This window comes from Culex pipiens, chromosome 3, assembly GCF_016801865.2.
Source record: "Culex pipiens pallens isolate TS chromosome 3, TS_CPP_V2, whole genome shotgun sequence".
Taxonomy (NCBI): domain Eukaryota; kingdom Metazoa; phylum Arthropoda; class Insecta; order Diptera; family Culicidae; genus Culex; species Culex pipiens.
Window position 1 is genome coordinate 49,748,856 of NC_068939.1, and position 24,652 is coordinate 49,773,507.

The 24,652-nt window shown below is 35.4% G+C and overlaps 2 protein-coding genes across 3 annotated transcripts in view; both read left to right on the plus strand.

Annotated features, from left to right (window-relative positions):
* LOC120413262 (guanine nucleotide-binding protein subunit beta-1-like) overlaps positions 1 to 24,652 on the plus strand; it is a 71,956-nt gene that overhangs the window by 13,668 nt on the left and 33,636 nt on the right. The window contains exon 2 of one of the 2 annotated variants that reach the window (XM_052710745.1): positions 2,278 to 3,137. The exons of the other annotated variant lie outside the window; for it this stretch is intronic. The gene's annotated coding sequence lies outside the window, so the exon portion shown is untranslated. Of the gene's footprint in view, positions 1 to 2,277; positions 3,138 to 24,652 lie in introns of those variants that run through there. 2 annotated transcript variants of the gene reach the window in all.
* LOC128093532 (guanine nucleotide-binding protein subunit beta-1) lies at positions 11,840 to 17,490 on the plus strand. The gene has a single exon (XM_052710749.1). The coding sequence runs from the start codon at positions 12,720 to 12,722 to the stop codon at positions 13,740 to 13,742; it is 1,023 nt and encodes a 340-aa protein (XP_052566709.1). The 5' UTR covers positions 11,840 to 12,719; the 3' UTR covers positions 13,743 to 17,490.

Consider the following 24,652-nt stretch of genomic DNA (forward strand, 5'->3'; position numbering starts at 1 on the left):
CAACAACCTAAACTAAACTGTCTGAAAGTAAATATAATCTCAAATCCCCGAATGTTTTATTATAACGCCAAATAAGGTAAAGGATCTTGTTTTTAAACCAGTCTTGCCGCTTCCAAAAACCAATAAACATAAATGAACAGTTCATAAGTTGAACACTAGTAATTAAGACGACTATTTCATGCCTTTCATTTCATTAGGGCATAGAGCTTTGCAAACAAGAGTGCATCTCTATTATACCTTATGTAAACTGTCATTTGAGTGAAGGAGACACACTCCTGTTCACAAAACCCATGCGCCCTTTTGAAATGTTAGGCTCCATTTGATCGTCAAGGCTCCAGTAGACCCTCGATTCGCAACAATCGTCGATACAACCATAATCCGAAAACCGTTAGTTCAACAGATTAACGAATTTTGTCCGATATCATCGCACTATTGATTGACCGAGACTCTATGGAAATTTTGACATATCAAAATGCTACGTAATAATATTTTTTTTTAAATAAATTTCAAAATCTATTCTATCCTACAATGCCTAGAAGAGGCCTCTGTTTCTGTTGTGAGTAAGCGCTGGTTTCAGAGTTCATTTTTCAATTTAAAAGGGGTGGGAGACGACTAATTTGCTTCATGAACTCCTACTCGGCCTTGGGACCACCTCTTAAGACACTGATGGCTCCTAGCTAGGAATTAAACCTAGACGCTGTGTCGAGGCCCGCTTCGCATGGCAAAAATGTTGGCTGGGGGGGAAGTGATATTATCACGAAATTTTATTTTAAGCCGACATTGCTAACGGCGTCGAGGTCCTTACTCATGCCCAAGGAAATTATTAAGTTTATAAATTATTAATTTATCAAATTATTAAATTATCAAATTATTAAATTATTATATTATTATATTATTAAATTAATAAATTAATTAATTATTAAACTATTAAATAGTAAAATTATTATTTTTTTGCTCTTTTCTTAGTTCGGATCATTTCGGAGTCATATTTTAGTTTAGAGAAATTTAGAGAAGAAAATAATAAAAATTTCGTGTTTCGATTTTCCAGGGTAAAGTTTTGGCGAGAATTATCAAGTACTGAATCCTTAGATTTTATAATTTGGTGATTTATTTTATGGTTTTAAATTTTTTTCCTGAATTTGTTTTGAAAGCAACGATATTTAAAAATGCTAATATTGTTTCAGAAATGGCAAAAAAGGTTCCATTTGGTACAGGTGGGATATGAATCCACAACTGATCAACGGTACTGATCCAAATGCCTTCTGTATTATTTTTTTTTCGTTTAAAATTTCATTCATTATGTTATACTCTTCTATGTTTGTCGCGATTTTTTTATATGGCGCGGATTTCGCGCGGATTGGGTTTTGGGGTTGGCGCGGATTTTTTCTCGACTTTTCCGTAACAACCCTGTTCATTCTTGAAAGACGAAAAGTTCTACTTTTCAGCACCGACATACGAAAAGTAATACTTTCATTTTTTTATTTATTTAAACGGTTATTTGCCAAAATACATGAACATTTGACTTGTAATTCCACTCAAAGGGTGTTTTTCGGATTTGCAAAAAATATTGTATGGAACTCGTTGCAAAATTTGATTTTTTCATCACTTGTCATGGATAAATGTACGTGCTGAAAAAATCTTCTTTTTGCAACTTGATGCATAAAATTTGGAGAGTGTTTTGAGATGACCTCAAATAATACAAGATAGATGTCGCAAAACATCGCCTTAACAATTAATAAAACTAACTCGGTAACCTATGTTACCTATGTTTCTAATAGGTAACAATCTGTGCCTATGACACTGAAGTACACATCTTTTATAATAAGACATTTCTGTTAAGCTGTTCTGAGTTAAGCTCATTTTTTTTTTCAAATTCAGCTCAATTTATCGTTCAACCAAGTAATGCTAAAACTTTCAACTGAAAATGAAACTGTAAAAACCTCAAGATTATCTGTCTATTTATATAACGAACGATATTTTTAGCCAGCATTCTCAACGACTATCTCTTTGGATCGCTTCCAGAGGCAGATTTCTATCACGCGACACTATCTTATCTTTTGGCCGCAAAGGTACCACCACCTCCTTTGCCAAAGGTGGTGGTGTGGTGATGTTTGTAATACGCTCATCCAGTCGCGACCGTTTTCCCTTACCGACTTGCCAACAAGCTTATCAAAAACTGCATGCAAGACGACCAGCAATTAGACCATTGTGGCTGAATTTCTTTTTACTGTTCTCTCTGTTTTTTTCCATTTTTCATCCTCCGCTGCCTTCTTGAAGGAAACTCCAATCAAAGCCAGCTTAAAAACCCAGCAGCAGCAGCAACAGGTATCGTCGTCGAGCTCAAACAGCAGATGCTGAGCGGGATTTAGCGATGAAGATGAGCAGCGCGCCACCAACAACAACAATCGGAGCAGCAGCAGCACAAGGGTAGAAATCTAGATATGTTCACACCACAATTCCACCACACACACAAATACATGCAACGTGCGCGCAAATGCACGAAACAATCATCGTAATTCCACACGGGAGAGAACGAGAGGCAGCTCTGGAGGCTGCGCGCGAAGGGAAGACGATGGCGACGACGGTTCCGGTCAATACTGGTTGGTCGTCATTCAATCTGGTTTGATGAAAGAAAGAAGAAAAACTGTGTGTGTTTTTACTACAATATGCCTTATGCAAAACACGATAATAAGTAACAAAGTTTAAATGAGAAAGTTTAGTTTAGGTTAAATGCTCTGTCTCTTCTGTCTATCATTCTTGTATTCATCTGAGAGAAACTATTGAAAAAAATACACACAGAGTCTTACTAGAAAGAAGGAAATGAAAGTACATTATTATACACACATTTTATACACTTTCCGCTACTTGTATAAATTTTACGTATTTAATAAAAAGAATATACAACAACAAACAAGTACACAAGTTTAAGCTGTTAGCGTCGATCTGTTGTAGTTGTTGAAAGTAAGAGTGCGCGTGCACTGTTGTTATACAGTGTGAATGTCTCCACACAGAGAAATTTACAAACTTTTCACATCAGGAACGGCCTAATGTAGTAAGAGCACAACCCTTTTGGCGCATTTTCTAATTTATTTATCTGTTTTGGTTCGAAACGAAGAAAGTGAACTAGGCTAGTGTAGTTGGAGAGAAAATATATACAAAGTTTAGTAGAGTGGTTCCAAGCGCAACATATTAAGTAAATGCATTGATTCATATTCTAAAGAAAAAGAGCAGTTATCCAGTTTAAAGTACGTATAAGTAGAACGAAAGTGGTTGAACAAAAAAAAAATAAGAAAACAAGCAAAAAACAAGAAACTTGAGAGCGTAGAAACAGCTTTTAATTAATTTGATAAATATATATATATATACATTTCTAGGTTGGAACAAAAAGCAAGTCGCGCGCCGCGAGTGGTGTCGAGTTTCGCTGGGTAGAAAATTGAGAAATTGCCTTGTTTTTCTTTAAAACATTTGCTGCTCATTCGAGCTGTGCGAAAATCATTGATTGTTCGTGAAGGTATTGTTGTAATTATGATGGGTGTATGTGTGAGTTTGTGTGAAAAAAAGTGCAACCCCCCGCCGTTGAACGAGCTACTAGAGTGAGTCTTCTCTCACATGAGTCATGGAAGCTTATCAAGAACGCAAGGTATGAGTGTGCGGTTCGTTTTTTAATTCAGCGTTTTTTTTGCATCAGTCGGTCCGGTCGGTTGTTCCGTTGCATGTTTCGTCCATTTGGCGGATAGCGTGACTGACGTTGGAGGAGATGTTTCGATACCCTTATACACACTAGTACTGCTGCTGTTGCGCTGAAGCACACAATTTTACACCGTTTTAAGCATTCAACCAGGCAAGGCCACCTGAAAGTTCTCCAACGTCGCGCGATGGGGAAGGTAAGGGTGTGGGTAAGTTGGAGAAAACTCTCTTGGTAGGGTTTATAGTGGGTAAGTAGAGGTAATGTTTGCGCTGATCAATGATTGACCTTCCGAGTGGTGGAAGATCGTTGAACAATTAAGCCGTGGCATGTGGGAATCTCACGTAGAAAAATAATTTAAAAATATAAACTTGTATAATTTTTTAAGTAACCTCGGATTAGTTTTCAAAATGACCTAAAAGCCAATGGTAAACAAAGTCTTTTTTGCCTTTTTTGATCTACTCACGAAAACCCAATTTCATAAATGCTTAAGATTGTTAATCTACACGTCTTTCAAATCTGGAGTTTTTTTTTTTTTTTTTTGAAAAGGACCAATAAACCAAATTTTCAGTTATAGCTTTTTGGGTGTTTTTCAATTCCCCTGACTCAAGGCGGTTCTAAAAACACCCAAAAAGCAAAAACTGGAAATTTGGTTTATTGGACCTTTTCAAAAAAAAAAACTCCAGAAATGCCCCAAACTTAAAATAAATGATTTTTTTTTACAATTTGGAGAAAAACGAATATCAGAGTTGGAGGTCACGATGGCTCTTACGGCTTTTTGAAAACTCACCCGAGATTTGCACGTCAAATAGTTTGGAAAGCCTTTCCCAGTTAAAGGCTGATACGTAGCTCCCGATTTAATATCACCAGAGGTGAAATAGAGCCTTTCTTACAAAATGATGAAACTCCGACAAATATGGTGCAATTAATTTTTCAGAAACAAAATGATACCACCCAGTGAGAATTTGACCTAAAGCTTCAAATATTTTTAGGCTAAACCTCAAATGCCATTTTTTTTTAAATTTCAGAGGTACATTATGGGTCGCAAGATATTTAAATTTGATTAAGGGGTTACATACATGTAGAAAATCTAAAAAAACAACAACACACCATGTACCGATTTTCAATGTTAAAATATGAAACATTCGTGAAATTTTCCGATCTTTTCGAAAAAAAAAATATTTTCAGAATTTTTAAACCAAGACAAACATTTTAAAAAGGGCGTAATATGGAATGTTTGGCCCTTTTGAAATGTTAGTCTTGGTTTAAAAATTTTGAAAATATTTTTTTCGAAAAGATCGGAAAATTTCACGAATGTTTCATAGTTTTACATTGAAAATTGGACCATTGATTGCTGAGATATCGACATTAGAAAATGGTGTGTTGTTTGGGTGGGACTTAGAAAACATCAATTTTCCTGTTTTTAAACTTTTGCACGGCAATATCTCAGCAACTAAGGGTCGTATCAAGTTCAAAAGTGCAAAATATAGAGAATTTTCTCAGCTTTTCAAAAATATTTTTTTTCAGAAGTGGGCAAACATGTGCACTAATTTAAAAAAATAAAAACTTCGACCATTTTTAAAAAAGTCACCTAAAAATGGATTTAACTTGAAAACGGTGCACCTAATCAAAATTTCACTAAAGTACTTTTTGATTGCAAATATGATTTTACATCGAAAATTTTTTGCGAACAATTTTTCGATTTTTTGAAAAAATCAGTATTGATTCAAAAATTCAAAATTCGCTCAAAGATTTTTTGCACAACCTGGAAATTTCTGAAAAGTTGGCATTTGATGTCCTCTAAAACATATCAAAAAATAAAAAATAAAAAAGTGTTTTTTTTTTTTTTGCAAATCAAGTTTTAGTGACCAAAAAAAATTTACCGTGTATCATTTTTTTTCAGTGTTGTCCATATCCATACCTACAACTTTGCCGAAGACACCAAATCGATCAAAAATTTAATTTCAAAAGTTAAATTTCAAGGTTATGCAAAGATTTTTTTTTCGCTTAAATTTTTTGAGGAAATTGTCTAAAATGCTTCTCGTTTTATTATTTATGTAAGCTTATTTACTATCCAGGCTGATACCATCCACATCAAAACACTGAAAAAATCAAATTTTCAGTTATGAGCAAGGCAATTAGGCTCATATCCGTAAGCCCATACATCTAATCGAAAAGTGGTCAAAGACAAAAGTATGGGAAATCGGACGAGCTCTCCGGTAAAAATATTTACGAGTCTGGAAAAGGTCTGTCATATAGAAATGGCCGAAATCTCTGTTTTTTCAACATTTTTATTTTTAAAGTCGCTGTATCTCCACAAGGATTGGACTTAGGACAATGGTAAATATGGTGACTTATATGTAAAATTGTCTAGAGAATTGATTCCCACTATAGGTATTTGATATTTTTTACGTTTAGACCCCGTTTCAAAAAAAAAATTTAGTAAACGATTTTTGTATTTTTTTTAGATGACATACTTTCCTGCATTTTTCGTAGCTCTTTTTGTATCATTTTCGACAATTTTCTCAAAAAATTTGAACGAAAAAAATCGTGACATCACCTTAAAATTTATCTTTTAAACTTAAAAATCGAAAAATCTCATAGAAGTGGGGTGTATTTTTCTTTCAGTGTATTTTTTTTTTCAGGAAGCCCGTCTAAATTCCGGCTTCGAGTTGCAATAATTTTTAAATTACGAAATAAAAAAATATTTAAATAACTCAAATGTCATTCTCGAGTGCAACTGACTCCATATACACAAAAATGTCTACAAAGTTTCATTGAAATCAGAGATGGTCGGGTTCAAAAGAACCAGAAAAGTTCCTGATTTGCGCTGGAATTGCTCACATTTCTTTTTGTCCCTAAAACGCCCTACCAGGCACTAAAACAACCTTTAATGGACAATATTTGAACAGTAACTTGTACAGGGGAAATTGAACTAAAACTTGATTTATTACGACTTTGGTTTTATTATCACGTGCATTTCTAAAAAAAGGACAAATGGTTTTTTGGTCTAACCCAGCGCGCAGGTTGTAACCCATTTTCGGATTTTTTTTAAACATTTTTGTAACCCTTAAGGGTATTTCATGAAGAATATAAAAAAGATTGCAGAAAATTTATAAAATCCAATAAAAAATGATTTTTAATCACTCCTGAAAGATTCATGAGTGATATTTCACGATTAAAAAGAGTAAGTGACGATTTGAGCTAAAAAAATTTCCATGCGCAAAGCGAACTTTCTGAGCCTTTTTCTCCAAACACCTAGTTGATTTACGGTTGCCAAATTGGCCAAACTAAATTGGCTGAAATTTTGAGTGACTCTCAAGCTCAAGACATATCGCGTGTGCATGACAAAGTCCGATTTATTTGTTTTGCTTTAAAAAATAAACAAAAATCAAAAACTGTCGAATTATATAAAAAAACGTTACTTAATCCACCTTTAGGTGGTTGGTGCCTTCCTCACATTCATAAAGTAAAGACACTACACATCCTCAAAAAAGTGTATAAATAACACTTTTTTTTATCAAATTATCGTGTATCAAAAACACTAAAGTACTTATAACTTTTGATAGGGTTGTCAGATCTTCAATCTTTTGGGCTTTTTGGAAAGGTCTTTTGATTACCTATCCAACGATGGGTCGCATGATAGATCCGGACAACTTTTTCATCAAAATATATGAGATCCGGCTTCAAAAAAGTCTATAAATAACACTTAAGTGCTCATAACTTTTGATGGGGTTGTCAGATTTTCAATCTTTTTAACGCGTTGGAAAGGTCTTTCAAATACCTTTCTAATAATATATAGCATGATGGGTTTTCTTACAAAAACCACCCTTTTTACAATCTTCCGAAGTTTAGCTAAAATCGTTTTTTAGCATAACTTTTGAAGTACTTTTCTAAACTTCATAATATTAACTAGGGTCTTGTGGGACCCCAAGACGGATCGAATGAGACCAAAACTGTCCAAATCGGTTCAGCCAGTCCGGAGATAATCGAGTGCATATTTTTCGGTGCACGGACTCACATCCAGACACACGCACAGACATTTGTTCAGAATTTGATTCTGAGTCGATAGGTATACTATACGTGAAGGTGAGCCTACAAGGTCAAATTAAGAAATTCATTTTTCGAGTGATTTTAAAGCCTTTCCTCATTGAGTTGAGGAAGGCAAAAAGTCAAGTTCAGTTTCAGAAAATCTGAAGCAACAGTATTACAAATCAAGAAAAAAAAAAATATTTTTTTGGTTTTCAGATCTGAGATCTAAATTAAAAAAACGTAACTGAATCCACCCTAGGGTGGTTGGTGCCTTCCTCACATTTAAAGGGTGCTTTCCAAAATAGACACAAAAGTGCGATGTTATTCAGTGTTTTATCAATTTGACTCATTATTCATACCACTAGATTTGATAGTCTTCATATTGCAGGGCACTTATATGCTTACACCTTATGATAGGGTAGCCAGATCCCCAATCCAATTCGTGCTTGTTGAAAAGGTCTTTTGATTACCTATCCAACGATATGTCGCATGAGAGATCCGGACAACGTTTTCATCAACATATCTGAGATCCGGCCTCCAAAAGGTGCATAAATGACACTTAAGTGCTTATAACTTTTGATAGGGTTGTCAGATCTTCAATGTCTTGGACGCGTTGGAAAGTTCTTTCTGAAAATGTATAGCATGACGGGTTTTCTTACAAAAACCACCCTTTTTAAATCTTCCGGACTTTTGTTAAAATCGTTTTTTTAGCATAACTTTTGAAGTCCTTAACTAAACTGCATTATTTTTAATAGCGACTTATGGGACCCCAAGACGGATCGAATGAGGCCAAAACGGACAAAATCGGTTTAGCCAGTCTCGAGATAATCGAGTGACAATTTTTTGATCAACATCCCACCACACACACAGACATTTGCTCAGAATTTGATTCTGAGTCAATAGGTATACATGAAGGTGGGTCTAGGAGGTCTAATTGAGAAGTTAATTTTTCGAGTGATTTTATAGCCTTTCCTCAGGCAAAAACACATAATAAATGCATACTTTTTTCCACTCTTTGAAAAATGCCCAAAATTTTCAGCCGATTTGGTCAAAGCAGTGTTGGGATATCGTGGCACCCGTTTTTTAAACTGCTAGCTTCAAAAAGCTATCGTGGTGATTATTGCATTCGATCGTAATTTCTCGACTCACGATCGAGATTTCTCGATCGTAATATTACGATCGTAATTTCTCGATGGTAAGTCGTAATATGTCGATGGTAAGTCGTAATTTGTCGATAGTAGATTGAGATCATTCGATCGTAATTTCTCGATCTACCATTGACAAATTACGACTAACGATCGAGAAAATCTCGATACGTGTTTTTTTTTAAATTCAAGTATTCAAAAAATTTATTTTTTTTAAAAGGTTTCAAAAAAAAATTAAAAATTTCAAAAAATTAAACAGCTTCAAAAATTTATGAAAAAAATTCAAAAATTTTAAAACTTTCAATAATTTTAAAATTTAAAAAAAAAATAAAAAAAAATCAAAAATTTCAAAGATTTCAGAAATTGAATTTGAAAAATTCTAAAATTCCAAAAATTTCACAAAAAATTCAAAAACATACCTACCGTAAAACGGGGTGACTTTGATAGCCGGGGTGACTTTGATAGGTTTGCGATTTTTCCGCAAAATGAAGAGTACAATTAAAATACGTAAGGAATGGTTCAGAAACATACTGACCGTGGTAGAGAAGTGTTCAAAGTACCTCATGAAGAATTTTTCATAAATTTTTGAAAAGTTTATAAAGTTGGTTAACTATAGTTAAGAAAATGTGGATGAAAGTCATTATTTTAAACTTCTCAAAGTGTCATGATTTTCTCAATGAACATGATTTTTAATCGGAAAACGGAATGCATTTTCGGATTTTTTGGAAAATTTTCCACTAGGAGAAGGTTAAAAAGTTTGTAAATAATAAATAATATGTGTTCTTGAAACACAATTTGAAAAAAATCTCCAAATTTATAGACAAATTCAGTTGAACAAATTTCATGTAAAATGTGAAAACTTGTGATTCGTGCTTCGAATTCAGTATAAAATGCAATATAAATCGATAATTTTATAAACAAAACTATTTTTAACAAATTTCAGGCAAAATTCCGACTTTTTAACAATTTTACCTAAAATTTAAATGTATTTTGTTAAAAAGCTTATAAACTTAGTTAACTTAATATAAACATTGATTTTTTTTCTTACAAAATATATCAGCTACTTTAGTGATGGTATATTTAACGTACAAATAAAGTTTGAACATCTTAAATATGATTTTAACAAGAAAAACTATGACTATCAAAGTCACCCCGGAATTAAAACCAAGATTTTTTAACGTAACTATTTTTCTAAACACTATTGAAACAACTTTTTTTTCCAAAATAGTGCATGGACTTTGTGTGGCCTACCCCAGTACATGTTTTAAAAATAATAATCTTGAGAAAAACCTTACCTGTTGGAAAATATTCTAAAAACAAATTGAAATCCTATCAAAGTCACCCCGGTTTACGGTACATACAAATTTAAAAAATTTCAAAATAATCAAAAATTTCGCAAAGAATTTTTTGATTTTTTTTTTAATTTTTAAAAATGTTAAAATTTTTGAATTTTTTTAAAATTTTTGAATTTTTGAAATTTTTGAAATTTTTGAAATTTTTGAAATTTTTGAAATTTTTGAAATTTTTGATTTTTTTTTCAATATTCCGTTTAAATTAAAAAAAATATTCATAAAATGGTATTACAAATTACGATCGCAATTTCTCGATCCACGATCGAGATTTCTCAACAGTAAAATTACGATCGTAATTTCTCGATGGTAAGTCGTAATTTGTCGATGGTAGATCGAGATTTGTCGATGGTAAGTCGTAATCTCACTATTGAGAAATCTCGATCGTGAGTCGACAAATTACGATCGTAATATTACGATCGAATGCAATAATCACCACGTATATCTCGGCTATGATACAACCAAATGTCTTCAAATTTGTTTAGTTAATAGATGAAAATGTATATTTTAATGCCCTGGAAACAGATTTAAAAAAAAGTTTAAGTGTGTGCTCAAACCAAACTGTCATTTTTGCCGATTTACAGGTACAGTCCAGACTCGATTATCCGAAGTTCGATTATCCGAAGGTTTGTATGGGACTTCGGATAATCGAAATCACGAACAAAAAAAATCGTATTTTTTTCATTTTCTTGTTTTAAGCATAAAATTTGAGTTCTACGACCCCACTTTAGTCAAATTTGAGTTGTTGATTGCCTTTTAAAAAATAAAACGCATTTTTCAAAATTGCATCACCGCCATTTTGGCCGCCATCTTGGATTTAAAAATTCTAAATAATTTTAGCGTAGTTTAGGGGTCATACCGATGCTCAACAATCAAAAATTAGATAGCGAAAATTTTTTTTTTTCGTGATTCAATTATCCGAAGTGATTTTTTTCCAAGGCCTTCGGATAATCGAGTCTGGACTGTATGTAACCCCTTAAAAATCTGATTTCGAGAAACATTGCTCAAAGAAATATAAGAACTATTTCAAGTGTTGACTTGAAATCGTTTGTTGTGTTATTTGGGTATTTTCATCGCTGACAAGTGACAGTGCACATATTTTTCATACTTTTTATCATGCTGCATATGGTTGCAATCGGAAAAAAATATATCCAATTAATGATATACTTTGGAGGTTGCAGTTGTTATTTAGAAAATAATTTACGATTTAATTTAATTGTTGCGAACCTTTTTCAATTTACACAATTAAGGAAACAAATAACGTTCATTTCAAACCGGTACTTCAAAATCGTACACCAATGCTACCGAGTAAATCGTGAGAGAGCGAACTTTCAAAGCTCACTGAACAGAGATCATGATAAGAACTGCCAACCAAGAGAGAAAGAGTAAAAATATCCCATTTCCACTCCAGAGAGAGAGAGAGACCATTCGAGTAAAACTTCCCCGATCTCGCCCAGTTACCAGCGCGGTCGAAATATCCCAACTCTCTTTCCCTCTCTTTGATGTTTTGAGATGGCACAAGGGAGATTGCCGCCGCCGATGTGTTGAATGTCGGTCCGCTGTTTCGCTTTTCCACCCGCGCACCACCCCCTCGAGAGTCCCAGAGTGTCATCGTCGGTGTGTCGTCGCTCGGCCAGCAGTGATAAAATTTCCGTCTCGTCGCGGGAAACTGGGAAATTCGAATATTTGGGGCATTTTGGGAGGACCGCTTGGATGATGTCGAGCGTGGACGAGTGATTTTGATAAAGGGACATTTTTGGATGTGGTTTTGTGGATAGACGGAACACCTCCCAGTTTTTTTTGTTCTTCGGAAAAGTCAGTGAAGTCAGTGGGAAGGGCAGGAAAAGTGTGGAAAAGTCTGATTCTCTTGGATGGTTTTGAGAGAAGTGAGCACGCGATAGGGGGTGCGTGTTACACAAAAGTGGGATTGTGACGTGAACGTGAGAGAGGGAGAGGAAGAGAGAGAGAGAGTGTTCGTGTAAAGTTGGGAGTATTTGAATTCTCTCTCGTGATTTTGTGGGATAGGTGGATATTGGATTTTTATATGTAAAGTAATATGGAGGATCTGAAAGATGGTGAAAGATTTTAGTGAAATGCAGAGTTAGATTCGGGCTGAACAAGTGTAGAAAACCGACGAAACGCTACCGGAGGACACGGATTAGGATTAGAGCGTGGAGTTGAACCGTTCGGAAGTGCTAGAAGGTGGGCCTGAAAGGATGATATCTGGCTGAAGGAAGGAAGCAAGAAGATCAGAAAAAAGCTCCAACAATTGAAAACTGCAGATAATCGATAAATCGGTGTTGAATTTTTTTCCTCTCTTTCTGTGGCTGTGGCACCTCGAAAAATAGTGAAGTTGACGGGAAGAAGGTGGGTGCGAAAAAAGGCATAGAGGAGAGAAAGTCAGCACCCTTTTGGAAGAAGTTGTCGAGTTCAGCATTTTCCTCCGGTGGAGGAAGTGTTCAGTAGTTGCTAAATTACCCTTCCTTCGAGTGTCTCGGCGGTGCCAGGATGAACGAGCTGGAAGCGCTACGGCAGGAAGCGGAAACGCTCAAGAATGCCATCCGTGATGCCCGGAAGACGGCCTGTGACACGTCGTTGGTCCAGGCTACCAACAACCTGGAACCGATCGGGCGGATACAGATGCGTACGAGGCGCACCCTGCGCGGTCATCTGGCCAAGATCTACGCCATGCACTGGGGCTGCGATTCGCGGAACTTGGTGTCCGCCTCGCAGGACGGCAAGCTGATCGTGTGGGACTCGCACACGACCAACAAGGTCCACGCGATCCCGCTCCGGTCATCCTGGGTCATGACCTGTGCGTACGCCCCGTCCGGGAACTTTGTGGCGTGCGGTGGCCTGGACAACATCTGTTCCATCTACAACCTCAAAACGCGCGAAGGCAACGTCCGGGTGTCGCGGGAACTTCCCGGCCATACCGGCTACCTGTCCTGCTGTCGCTTCCTGGACGACAACCAGATCGTCACCAGCTCCGGTGACATGTCCTGTGGGCTGTGGGATATCGAAACCGGTCAGCAGTGTACATCGTTCCTCGGACATACCGGAGACGTGATGGCACTGTCGCTGTCACCTCAGTTCCGTGTCTTCGTATCGGGAGCGTGCGACGCCTCGGCCAAGCTGTGGGATATCCGCGAGGGTCAGTGCAAGCAGACCTTCCCGGGTCACGAGAGTGACATCAACGCCGTTACCTTCTTCCCCAACGGACACGCATTCGCTACCGGTTCCGACGACGCCACCTGCCGTCTCTTCGACATCCGCGCCGACCAGGAACTGGCCATGTACTCCCACGACAACATCATCTGCGGCATAACTTCGGTGGCGTTCTCCAAGTCCGGCCGTCTGCTGCTCGCCGGCTACGACGACTTCAACTGCAACGTGTGGGACACGATGAAGGCCGAACGGGCCGGAATCCTGGCCGGCCATGACAATCGCGTATCGTGCTTAGGAGTCACCGAGAACGGAATGGCCGTCGCGACCGGCTCCTGGGACTCGTTCCTGCGCGTCTGGAACTAAGCGGACTTCAGCCTCAAATCGACCTTTAAGTTTCAAACAGAATGTGCATTTTTTCGGATTAGTTTCTACGTTTCGTTTTCATTGGATAGACAGAGGCACAAACACATATATTTATACGTATTGTTTACGGCAAAAATCTCGTTGTGATAGTTTAAAAATTCGCGCAAATATTTATTCTATGCTAATTATTAGTTTAGCTTTTTGTACAACTGTTTCTAAATTTTTATAAATTGTTAGCGCAAAAGGAGTGCGAAAACCAGCGAGAACTGGTTTGCAACTTGCATGCAAGTCGCTCACAAGCTTGTTTAGTGCTTGTTTCAGCAACAAGATGGCGACACCGTATGGAAAGTATTCAACCGTTCTCGTTGGTGAAATTTAAATTTTAATCTCAATCAATCAATTTATTAAAGTATTGTTCAACTTTGAGTACATTTTCTGTTGCATAGCTTGCTAGAGGTGTCCAATTTGGAGTTTATACCTGGTTATGCAAGAACAAACGTCGTGTCAACATTTGCACTGCTCTTCTTTTGAGACAGTTTCGAATGTTTGGCCAGCACACACACGCATGTATTACACAAACTCACTCTTTCTTATGATAATCTATATTTACAAACACACACACACACATTCGTCTCTTTGTATTTGTTTAATCTGTACAATCAAGCAAGCACAACCTCTTATTGAGATCGAAATGAGTTAGTTTAAAGAGTTGCAGGGAAATGTGAACATAAAGCATAAAGCAGTTACGGAATCACCTCCACCATCTGCCCGAAGCTCACCAAGGGGCTATATCTTAACGGACAACAAACACGTGCAATGTTTCCTTAGGATACGGAGCTGTTGTGGCAGCGGTGGGAAGGGAATTCCCCGGAACAATTACACAATCTGTTTTTTTTTTCTTTCTAATATACATATATTTATAATTGTAGTATTCACACAGATACATATATTCGGTACCAAATGCTCTCCTCATTCGAAGCCATACTAGTTTTTCGTATTTATTTAGGATGGCGCGCAGGTCAACGGAAAAGAAGCTGCGTCGCGAGAGATTTTAGTTTTACACACTAGTCAGAGAGAAAGTATTTTGTTAATTTTAACTTTTAACAGCATGCAAAGTTGCAATCATTCACAGGATTTAAGTTGTTCTCAAATGGAAAAAAAGTATCATTACAAAACATTGTATGAACACGTGTAGCGATGCTACGTGTGAGGATATGTTGAACACACAATACTACCAGCAAATGCAAGAATGCGACAGAAGAATACACGCGACTTGTGAGAGTAAGATGAAAAAAAAACTACATCTAGAATCAGAATCGGGGCTCAACGCGGATTTCGCTTCACGGTTGAACCACCAGATGGCACCCTGCGGTGATGCGTTTCTTGCATACAATCTCAAAGGTTGCAAACTTGGGTTGGCGCTGGGCTGTTTGGAAAAAGGGCTCTCCAGGCAGTCAACGGGGGACGGGTGCGTTGCCGAACGTACTGCACTGATTGTATTCATTCGCGTGTTTTTTTTTCCGCCACACACCCCAAAACAAGATCTTGGCTGAGGAGGGTTGTTGTAAGAAGTGGAATGACTCGATTTATTTTAACTGTTTGTGGTTTGACGCAAACATTTAACACAAGCAGAGCAGTTTATCGATTTTTTGCTCAAAATTCCTCAAATGTGTTTGAAACAAGACCGTCTAATGGAAACAATCAGCGTTTGAACGACGGTTTCGGTTCATCCTTTGCGTCACCAAGTTGGATGAGTGTGCGTGACTCGGTAACACTTCCATTTGAGCAAACGGTTGGGCCATTTCGCTGAGTCGAGTGGTGGTTCAAATCATTCTGAGAAAAGTGACTCACTTTTCGCGGTTTGAACGACGCAAGTCGCACTAGCTCGCAGAAATCACGCCCAGCTTTGGTTTGCTCAGCTTTTCGGTGGTTCCGGAGAACCGAAATCCGCAAAAGTATCTGGAATTGGAGCATCCAAAGTGGGAGTTCTTTGGATGAATGCAAGAAATTCTAGTAAGCGCCACACACTGCCTAGTATCTTCAAGAAAATGTGAAGTAAACAAAAAAAAACTAAACAAATGAGTAATGAGAAAAGTTAGTAAGGAAATTTAAAACCAGCAAAACTCAGCAGAATAATTGGAAGAACCAATAAGTTACTAGCGAACAAAAAGAAATCACATTGTAATTGTGTAATGCTTTTATCATTGTGTGAGCGCGCGCTGATGAACAAAACGACACAAAAAAAACTAAATGTGAAACATTTCAACACGCGGAAACAAAACCAAAATAGTAAAGCGCATTTAATGTCTATTTAAATTTGAAAATTTATCCTTTCCGTTGGGCTCGACTCGGAAATCTGCACTTACTCTCGTCAAATGGAAGTTCATAAAAATGTGTAATCCAAGTTGGCTTCTTCACAGTGTAGATGAAGCCTACTACGATTGCGCCCGAAAGTAGGCAGATTTCTGAAACGTCGAGCACTGAAACGTCTGCGCCTTCATTTCGTTCGTTACCTTATCTCCTCAGTGTACAAAGCATACTACCATTAGAAACACAGACATACGGACATCAAAGTAAAGCAAAATGGAAAGGAAAACTCTTTAATTGTGAATTTCAAAACTGTTTTTGATAAAGGACAAAAAAGTAAACACATAAACACGCGTAAACTGAAGTTATTTAGATTAAAAACTATATAATGAAAAGCAAACAGAAGCGATTTATGAATACAATTCAAGTGAAGATACATTTAAATTACAGAATATTCCTAGGGGGCTTTTTAAACAAACAAACGAACGTTTCAAAATGCGTCGTTTGTATGATTTATGTTCTCAAATATTGAAACACAAAAAAAAACAAACAAGCCATGCTGTTAAAAATGTGCACTTGTACGATTGAAACAAAACCGCAACAACAACAACAAAAAATGAGTAAACCAACTTCAAACCGACCAAGAACAAGACAAAAAACAAACGCATCGCTTAAACGCCAGATTGCACTCTCACACAAAAGAAAACAAACAAAAAATCCATAAAAAAAACTTCTTCAAGGATTTAAACACCTTGCAAAAAGAAAGCAAACAACCCATCTTCACACAAACACAGTCGCATCGCAATTCACAACTGGAGAAGGTGAAAACTCAAATTTTCCTAGACGCGTTTTTACACGAACAAGAAAAACCTCTTTTAATAAGTGAACAAAACAAAACAAAAAGAAGCGAAAGAACGAAACACAAGCAAAGAGAGCGTGAAAAAGTTTATACCTAAATAAACAAAAGAAATCAATCAAGCGAAAAAAAAACTCGTATATTCAAAAGCGAATAAATAAGGAAAGTGAGTTATACTTGTGGAACCTTAAAATGACAACACAAAAACATACACACACACACAGACACACTCTCGTGCTGATTTGTGATGAAGAAAAATAAATCGAGCAAACAAACAGCTAAACAACAAAACAAAAGCTAGCATTTCGAAAATGCGAAAATGTGGAGGAAGCGTGAATCGAGGAAATAAAAAATCGGTAAAAACCATACACACGCAAAAAGTTATCGAAAGCGGATAACTAGAAAAAGAGAGCAAAAAAGTAACGGAAGAAGAAAACAAGTAATCACCATTTTTACACATTTTGAGGTATCGAAAAGTAATGAAAAAGGAAAACTTAGTCATTAAGGTAAAAAAAATAATAACAGTATAGAATACAATTAACTTATTATGAATAACAAAAATAAATTAATAAGAACAAAAATAAACCTCTGGATGGTTTTATTTGATGCGGCTTGCGAAAAAATATCACAAGTTTCCCATAACTTTAATTTTCTACATAAAAGTAGTCATCAATGCTTTTGAATTTTACGAAATCGGTCTTTTTTCTCCATTTTAATTTTTGTATTCAATCCTGCTGAAACTTTTTTGGTGCCTTCGGTATGCCCAAAGAAGCCATTTTGCATCATTAGTTTGTCCATATACTTTTCCATACAAATTTGGCAGCTGTCCATTCAAAAATGATTTATGAAAATTCAAAAATCTGTATCATTCGAACGAATTTTTTAATCGATTTAAAAAAGTTGTAGGTATGGATAAGGACTACACTGAAAAAAAAATACACGGTTAAACAATTTTTGTGATTTTTAATTTTATTTTTTGTCACTAAGACTTAATTGCAAAAAACCAATATTTTCATTTTTTTTATTCTCTTTAGAGGGACATAAAATGCCAACTTTTCAGAAATTTCCAGAACGGGCAAAAAATCTTTGACCGAGTTATGCATTTTTGGATCAATACTGATTTTTTCAAAAAATCGAAATATTGTTCGCAACAATTTTTCAACATTATTTTTCGATGTGAAATCGAATTTGCAATCAAAAAATACTTTAGTGAAATTTTGATAAAGTGCACCGTTTTCAAGTTATAGCCATTAAGGTATCTTTTTTGACAATAGTCGCAATTATTTTTAGATCGGAAAATTTCACGAATGTTTCATATTTTAATATTGTTAATCGAACCATAAGTTGCTGAGATATCGACATTAGGAAATAGTGGTTTGTTTGGGTGAGACTTAGAAAACAGCAAAATATAGAGAACTTTCCCAGCTTTTCAAAAATATTTTTTTCAGGTTTGGACAAACATGGGCACTTATTTAAAAAAAATAACAACTGCGACTATTTTCGAAAAAGATACCTAAAAATGGCTAAAACTTGAAAACAATGCACTTTATCAAAATTTCACTAAAGTACTTTTTGATTGCAAATTCGAGTTCACACCGAAAAATAAAGTTGAAAAATTGTTGCGATCAATATTTCGATTTTTTGAAAAAAAAAACAGTATTGATTCAAAAATTCATAACTCGGTCAAAGATTTTTTGCCCGCTCTGGAAATTCCTGAAAAGTAGGCATTTGATGTCCTCTAAAACATATAAAAAAATAAAATAAATAAAAATAGTGTTTTTTTGCAAATCAAAAAGTTAAATAAAAAAATCACCAAATTTTTTTATCGTGTATCATTTTTTCCAGTGTAGTCCGTATCCATACCATACAACTTTGCCGAAGACACCAAATCGATCAAAAAATTCCTTCAAAAGATACAGATTTTTGAATTTTCATACATCATTTTTGTATGGACAGCTGCGAAATTTGTATGGAAAATTATATGGACAAACTAATGATGCAAAATGGCTTCTTTGGGCATACCAAAGGCACCAAAAAAGGAATGTACGAATTCTCAGAGAATTGCTCAACAACAAACCATTTTGAACCGAACAATTCGAACAATTTATAAAAATTTCAACCTGAAAATGCCGATAACTTGAAAACGGTGCATTTTGTCAAATTTTAGATTTGTCATTTTAGATTGCAAACGAGATTGTCAATTAAATTTTGCATTCTAAAACGAGTTTTACAATATTGTATGAAAACGTTTTTTTTTTCTATTTTCAAAAATTGCTTCGCGGAATTATTTTTTGAAAAATGTATTTTTTGGCGAAAATTAACGAAAATGACCATTTTTGACCACTCTAACACGGTGTAGATCACCCTAATGGCCAAACAAAAAATACGGGTCTACGGGTTCCACTCCGGGACCGTGGTGTAGGGGCAAGCGTGGTTGCCTCTCACCCAGTCGGCCTGGGTTCGATCCCAGACGGTCCCGGTGGCATTTATCGAGACGAGATATGTCTGACCACGCCTTCCTTTGGACGGGGAAGTAAATATTGGCCCCGGTCTAACCTAGAGGATTAGGTCGTTAGCTCAATCCAGGTGTAGGAGTCGTCTCCCTGGGTCCTGCCTCGGTGGAGTCGCTGGTAGGCAGTTGGACTAACAATCCAAAGAAGGAAGCTTAGGTGTAAAAAGAGGTTTGCAATTGCCTCAACAATCAAGCCTTCGGACACCCCTAGTTTCGAGTAGGAATCTCGCAATCGAGAACGCCAAGGCAATGCTGTAGAGCGAATAATTTGATTGGGTTCCACTCGGACCAGGCATGTGGTCAGTTGTCAGTACCATCCGAAATTTCCCCAGAAAATCAGAAGGCAATCGAATTAACTCAAATTGAAATTCATAAGAAAAACCAATGTTCAAACACTTGTAACCTAATGAAAATGCGTTTCAATCAAATTAAGACTTTTTAAGCTTTTGAAATAGTTTGGAAATAGTAGTTTATGCAACAAGTGGCAACGAGTTCCATACAACATTTTTGCAATTCCAAAAAACATTCATTGAGTGAAATTTTAAGTCAAATTTTCATGCATTTTGTCAATAAATCGATTAAATCAACAAAAAAAATATGTAAAGTGTTACTTTTCGTAACAAGTGCTGCAAAGTTCAACTTTTCAGCACCCATTTCAGTGCTGCATTTATTTTGAAAAGTGTTGCTATTTGATTCTGTGATTTTTGGTACAGAAAAGTAGGCTATTTCGCCGTTCAAGAATGACAGGAAACAGTAAGTAGTTTCTCGAGGGAATTGCAAAAAAACATATTTTGGGAACACAGATCGGATAGAGATGTAAAAAGTAAAAGTTCAGAACAGAAATTGGAAGGCGAGGTTTGAAAAATCTCGGTACTGATATTTACAACCAAGTTCCGGACTCAATAAAAAAAACCTAGCAGAATTGATTTCGTTCAAAAGCAGATCAAAATATCATCTATTTTGTAATTGTCAGCTAGTTTCATGTTTTGCTAAAGTAATTTTTGTAATTTGTTTGATTAACTTGTATGTGCATGTAAATTAATCTTAAATACCAATCATGATCCTTTTTAAAGAACAAAAGCTCAATGGGTAGAGCGATTGATGTTATGGCGGTGTAATATTATTAGAAAACTGAAATTAAATTAAAGTTCATTGATATTTTGCAAATTTTGGATAATAGCATATGGATAATAGCAACCCAAGTAGCATCGCGAAACATGTTTCAAATGGCTAAGTCCGAAGTATGTTGCATCAAGAGCGTAAAAAAGTTACATTTGTTGCAATTGTTTGGAATTTGTGGTCGACACTTATTTACAACTAATTTGATACAAAATATAATGAGTGCCTTTGACTTACTGCTAGCCTCCCGAGAAACTAAAAAAGCTGATGTTTTGCAACATATTCTGTTGCCATAAAGTTATTTTTGAAACAACTTGAACAACTTTACGAATGTTTTTAGATAGTAAGCAATATGTTATGGATATGTAACTGTAACATTTATTAGTCAACTTTTTTGTGTGCTACGTTTGTCATGGCTACAATGTTTTGGTACATTCAATTTATGCCGCTTTCAGATTTCGAAATTTGCTGTAATATCCAGAGAAATAGGCCTTCCGGTTTAAGGAGGCGGAACTGGTCATCGAAAATGCAGAACAAACCAACAAAATCGAAAACCTACAACCATCGGATGGATTCATAACACTCCCGATAGGACCAGGACCAACAGTCGGATGATTTTGCAGAATCATCGTCTGCCATTGAATTATTTTTCCCTGGTCTAACGGTGATGAGCCTGCAGATCTCCCCAAATATAACACGATTGAACTAGGAGCGCCACATTTACTGATAAGAACGCACTGTTATTTTTTTAAAGTTTTAATCCCAGCAATGCTCTTCCAAAAGACGCCGAAAGCTCCTCAAAACGCCAGCAAAGATTGACATAGGCTTAGCTCCAGAACTAGAACGAAAATACTGGCATTACCATCTCCAGAATAGTATTTTGAACTTGCTGACACTAGCTGAAACTATCTTAAAAAGGTCGACCATCAATTTCTTGCCAATCCTCGTAAATGTGCGCGAAATGAAGCAAGCACTCTGTAAGCTGCTGGCAATTTGACAGTTCTTGCTACAGCCAGATTAAATTTGCAAACTTGTTTGAAACAAAACAAAACATACGTTGTGATGGTCAACATGTTAGTTGATGATTCTGAAAACATTATCACAACAAAAATGCAACAAACTGAAAGTTGTCAAAAAATGTCTAAACAGGGTCGTATTAAGATGCACGATAGTGCAATTAGATTTTGGTTTTTGCTTTTAAATATTTTTTTTTATTTTCAATTTAATATTTATGTGTACTTCGAGTAATATCTGTAGGAGAGCGATTACTCGAAGATTAAAATGTGTCATTTTAGAAAGACAAATATAATATATTTTTTTACGCCTGCATTCGACCCTGTTTTGTATAGAAGCCATGTTGTTTCTTCCATTTAATGTGATATTGCAATTATTAGAAATGAAATGATTTCAAAATCATGCGGTTAAACTGATTTTATTTGGTTCGAACTGAATGGAATCAATCGATGCATTTGTTTCTTATGACTCTCTGTTGTGTTCATAGAAAAAAATATAATTAGGATTTATTTTTTAACAAATTTTAGTTAAAAATATACTTCAAATATGAAGCGCGTTGAAAATTTAAAAGTATAATTAAAAATCCTTCGGTGAATGACAATTCGCATTAGAATCAGTTGTTCATTGATCATCTTTATTATCTTTCACTACATCATTATCAGATACAGTTCCATAGAAGGAATGAAAAATATTTTGAACTTGTTCATTTTTGTAATCTTCAGCAGAACATAATTTAGACATCAATATTCCTAAATATGTTTTTTATTTGTTGAGGTTCACTTCCAAATAAAAAAAAATCATCATGTTAACATAATATTGCTGCAACTTAAACATAACATATGTGGTACAACTTTATTAAATTTACTTAATTTGACAACTTACACGAAACTTATTGACAACGTTCTGTCAACAAATTTCAAAACGTGAAATATGTTTCAAAACAGCTTCCAAATTGCGCTTTTCCAGTCACGCCGAAGGTTACACATTAGTCGGATCCACTCATTTGTTTTGTTTCAAACTAGTCAGGAATATGCATCGGTCACAAATAATGTTACTTGGGAAAGGTCACCAGTAGAAGTTTGGGCTTAGTTGACACCCTGTAGGTGTGTCACCTTGCATGTCAATAATTTTAAATAAAAGCCACATTCATATACAAAAACATTTTCCTAAGACAACATTTTGATAGGTTGCTTCCTCATGACGTTAAAAATAAGATTTCGAAATATCTACTGAAGTACTGGCAGTGTTTGCAAGAAATATAATTTTCAGCACTAATTTTGGAATGCCTCTTTTAAAAACTCTGTATCTTTTTCCAGAAGCAAGATAGGACCATACTTTCTTCGGGAAAGTTTTAGAGGACATTCAGGACTATACTTTTACGGTGTTAGTTCCTAAATTGAGTAAAAAATGAAAATGATAAAAATTAAAATGTAAAAAAGAGGGGTTTCCCATACAAATTTGAATCGCTTTGCGGAAAGCCGGGTCAAACCCAATCGCTTCCAAATTTTGGGGGGTTGTTTGGGGGCCCAAACGGGACCGGAAATTGCCTGTTCTGAAAAATCGATCATGTCGAGCCACCCTAATGGCCAAACCAAAAAAATACGGGTCTACAGTTTCCACTCGGGCCAGGCATGTGATAAGTAAAAAAAAAATCAGAAAGCAAAACAAATTAACCCTCTACCGCCCAATTTTTTTTTTCGAAAATATTTATTTTTCCCGTGTTCAGGAGGTCATTTTGAACAACTTTTGTTCTACGAAAAACTTTACTTCTCTTGTTTTATGATTTTCTTGTTTTATTTTTAGTATTTTAATTTGCATTTATCTTGTTTAGTTTATGTTTGTTTTTGATAGTATTTGGCCTATTCTCCCACCTAATATAATTACATTTTGCCTATCTCATTTTTTCACGTTTTTACAGTCAATTTTTTGCATGTTTTTCACATTTTTTGCTACAGAATGGCACCATTATCATTTAAATTACAAAAAAAAAAATCGTAGAGGTATAGTCTGGGACACTACAAAAATTACTGCATACTTTTTTTTTACTGAAAATATTGAAAATGTTACTAAAAAACACAGCCAAATTTGACCCCTAAAAAAATGATATTTTTAAAAACATTGGCAAAGTCACATAAAACAAGTTGAACTTCCAACCCTGATTTCTTTCTAAAATTTTAAGAGTTCTTCTTTCCAATGCTTTTTAAAGATCAAAAATCGGTTGGAAAATTGATTTTTGGCGATTTTTTAGATCGAAGCCCGTCTAAAGGCGGGGTTAGGTTATAGAGGGTTAACTCAAATTAAAATTCATTAACAAAAAAAAATTGGGAGGCGAAGATTTAAAAATCTCGGTGCTGATATTTTTTACAACCAAGTTCCGGACACACTTAAAACCCTAGTAGAATTGACCTCGTTCAAAAGCTGATTAAAATATTACCTGAAAGAACATTTATCATCTATTTTGTAATTGTTAGGTAGTTTCATCTTTTGCTTATGTAATCTTTGAAATTTATTTAATTAACTTGTATGTACATGTAAAATAATCTTAAAGAACAAAAGTTCAATGGAATTAGCGATTGATGTTATGGCGGTGTAATAGTTTTATAAAACTGCAATAAATTAATTATTATTAAAAAAAATGTTTTCAATACCAGTGCTGAAAAGTTCTACTTTTCAGCACTGAAGTACACTAGTATCGAAAAGTAAAATTTGTCAATTTTTTTTTTGTTTTGAACGGTGAATTTACTAAACACATGAATGTTTGACATAAAATTTTATACAAGAAGCGTTTTTCGGAATTGCAAAATAATGTTGTTAGCAACTCGTTGCAAAACTGAATCTTCCTTGAGATTACACCGCTTTGTAACAACAATTTGATTATGTGTCTTTTTTTAATTTTTGTTTAAATTTTTAATAGTTGAGAGGATTTCTTTGAATAAGTTCATTTCAATATGGTAATCTGAATTAGTCATCGTCGAATATCGTTATTATTATTAGTTTTGTGCCAAAATTAAGCCTTTTACAGCCAAATGCCGCAATTTTCCAACAAATCCCAACCGCTCATTCAAGCACGGTTTCGGAAAAGTCGGAAAAATTTCCCTCTTG

What these genes read in the sequence shown, in the direction of transcription:
- LOC128093532 (XM_052710749.1), top strand. Translation starts at nt 12,720, where the DNA reads ATGAACGAGCTGGAAGCGCTACGGCAGGAAGCGGAAACGCTCAAGAAT.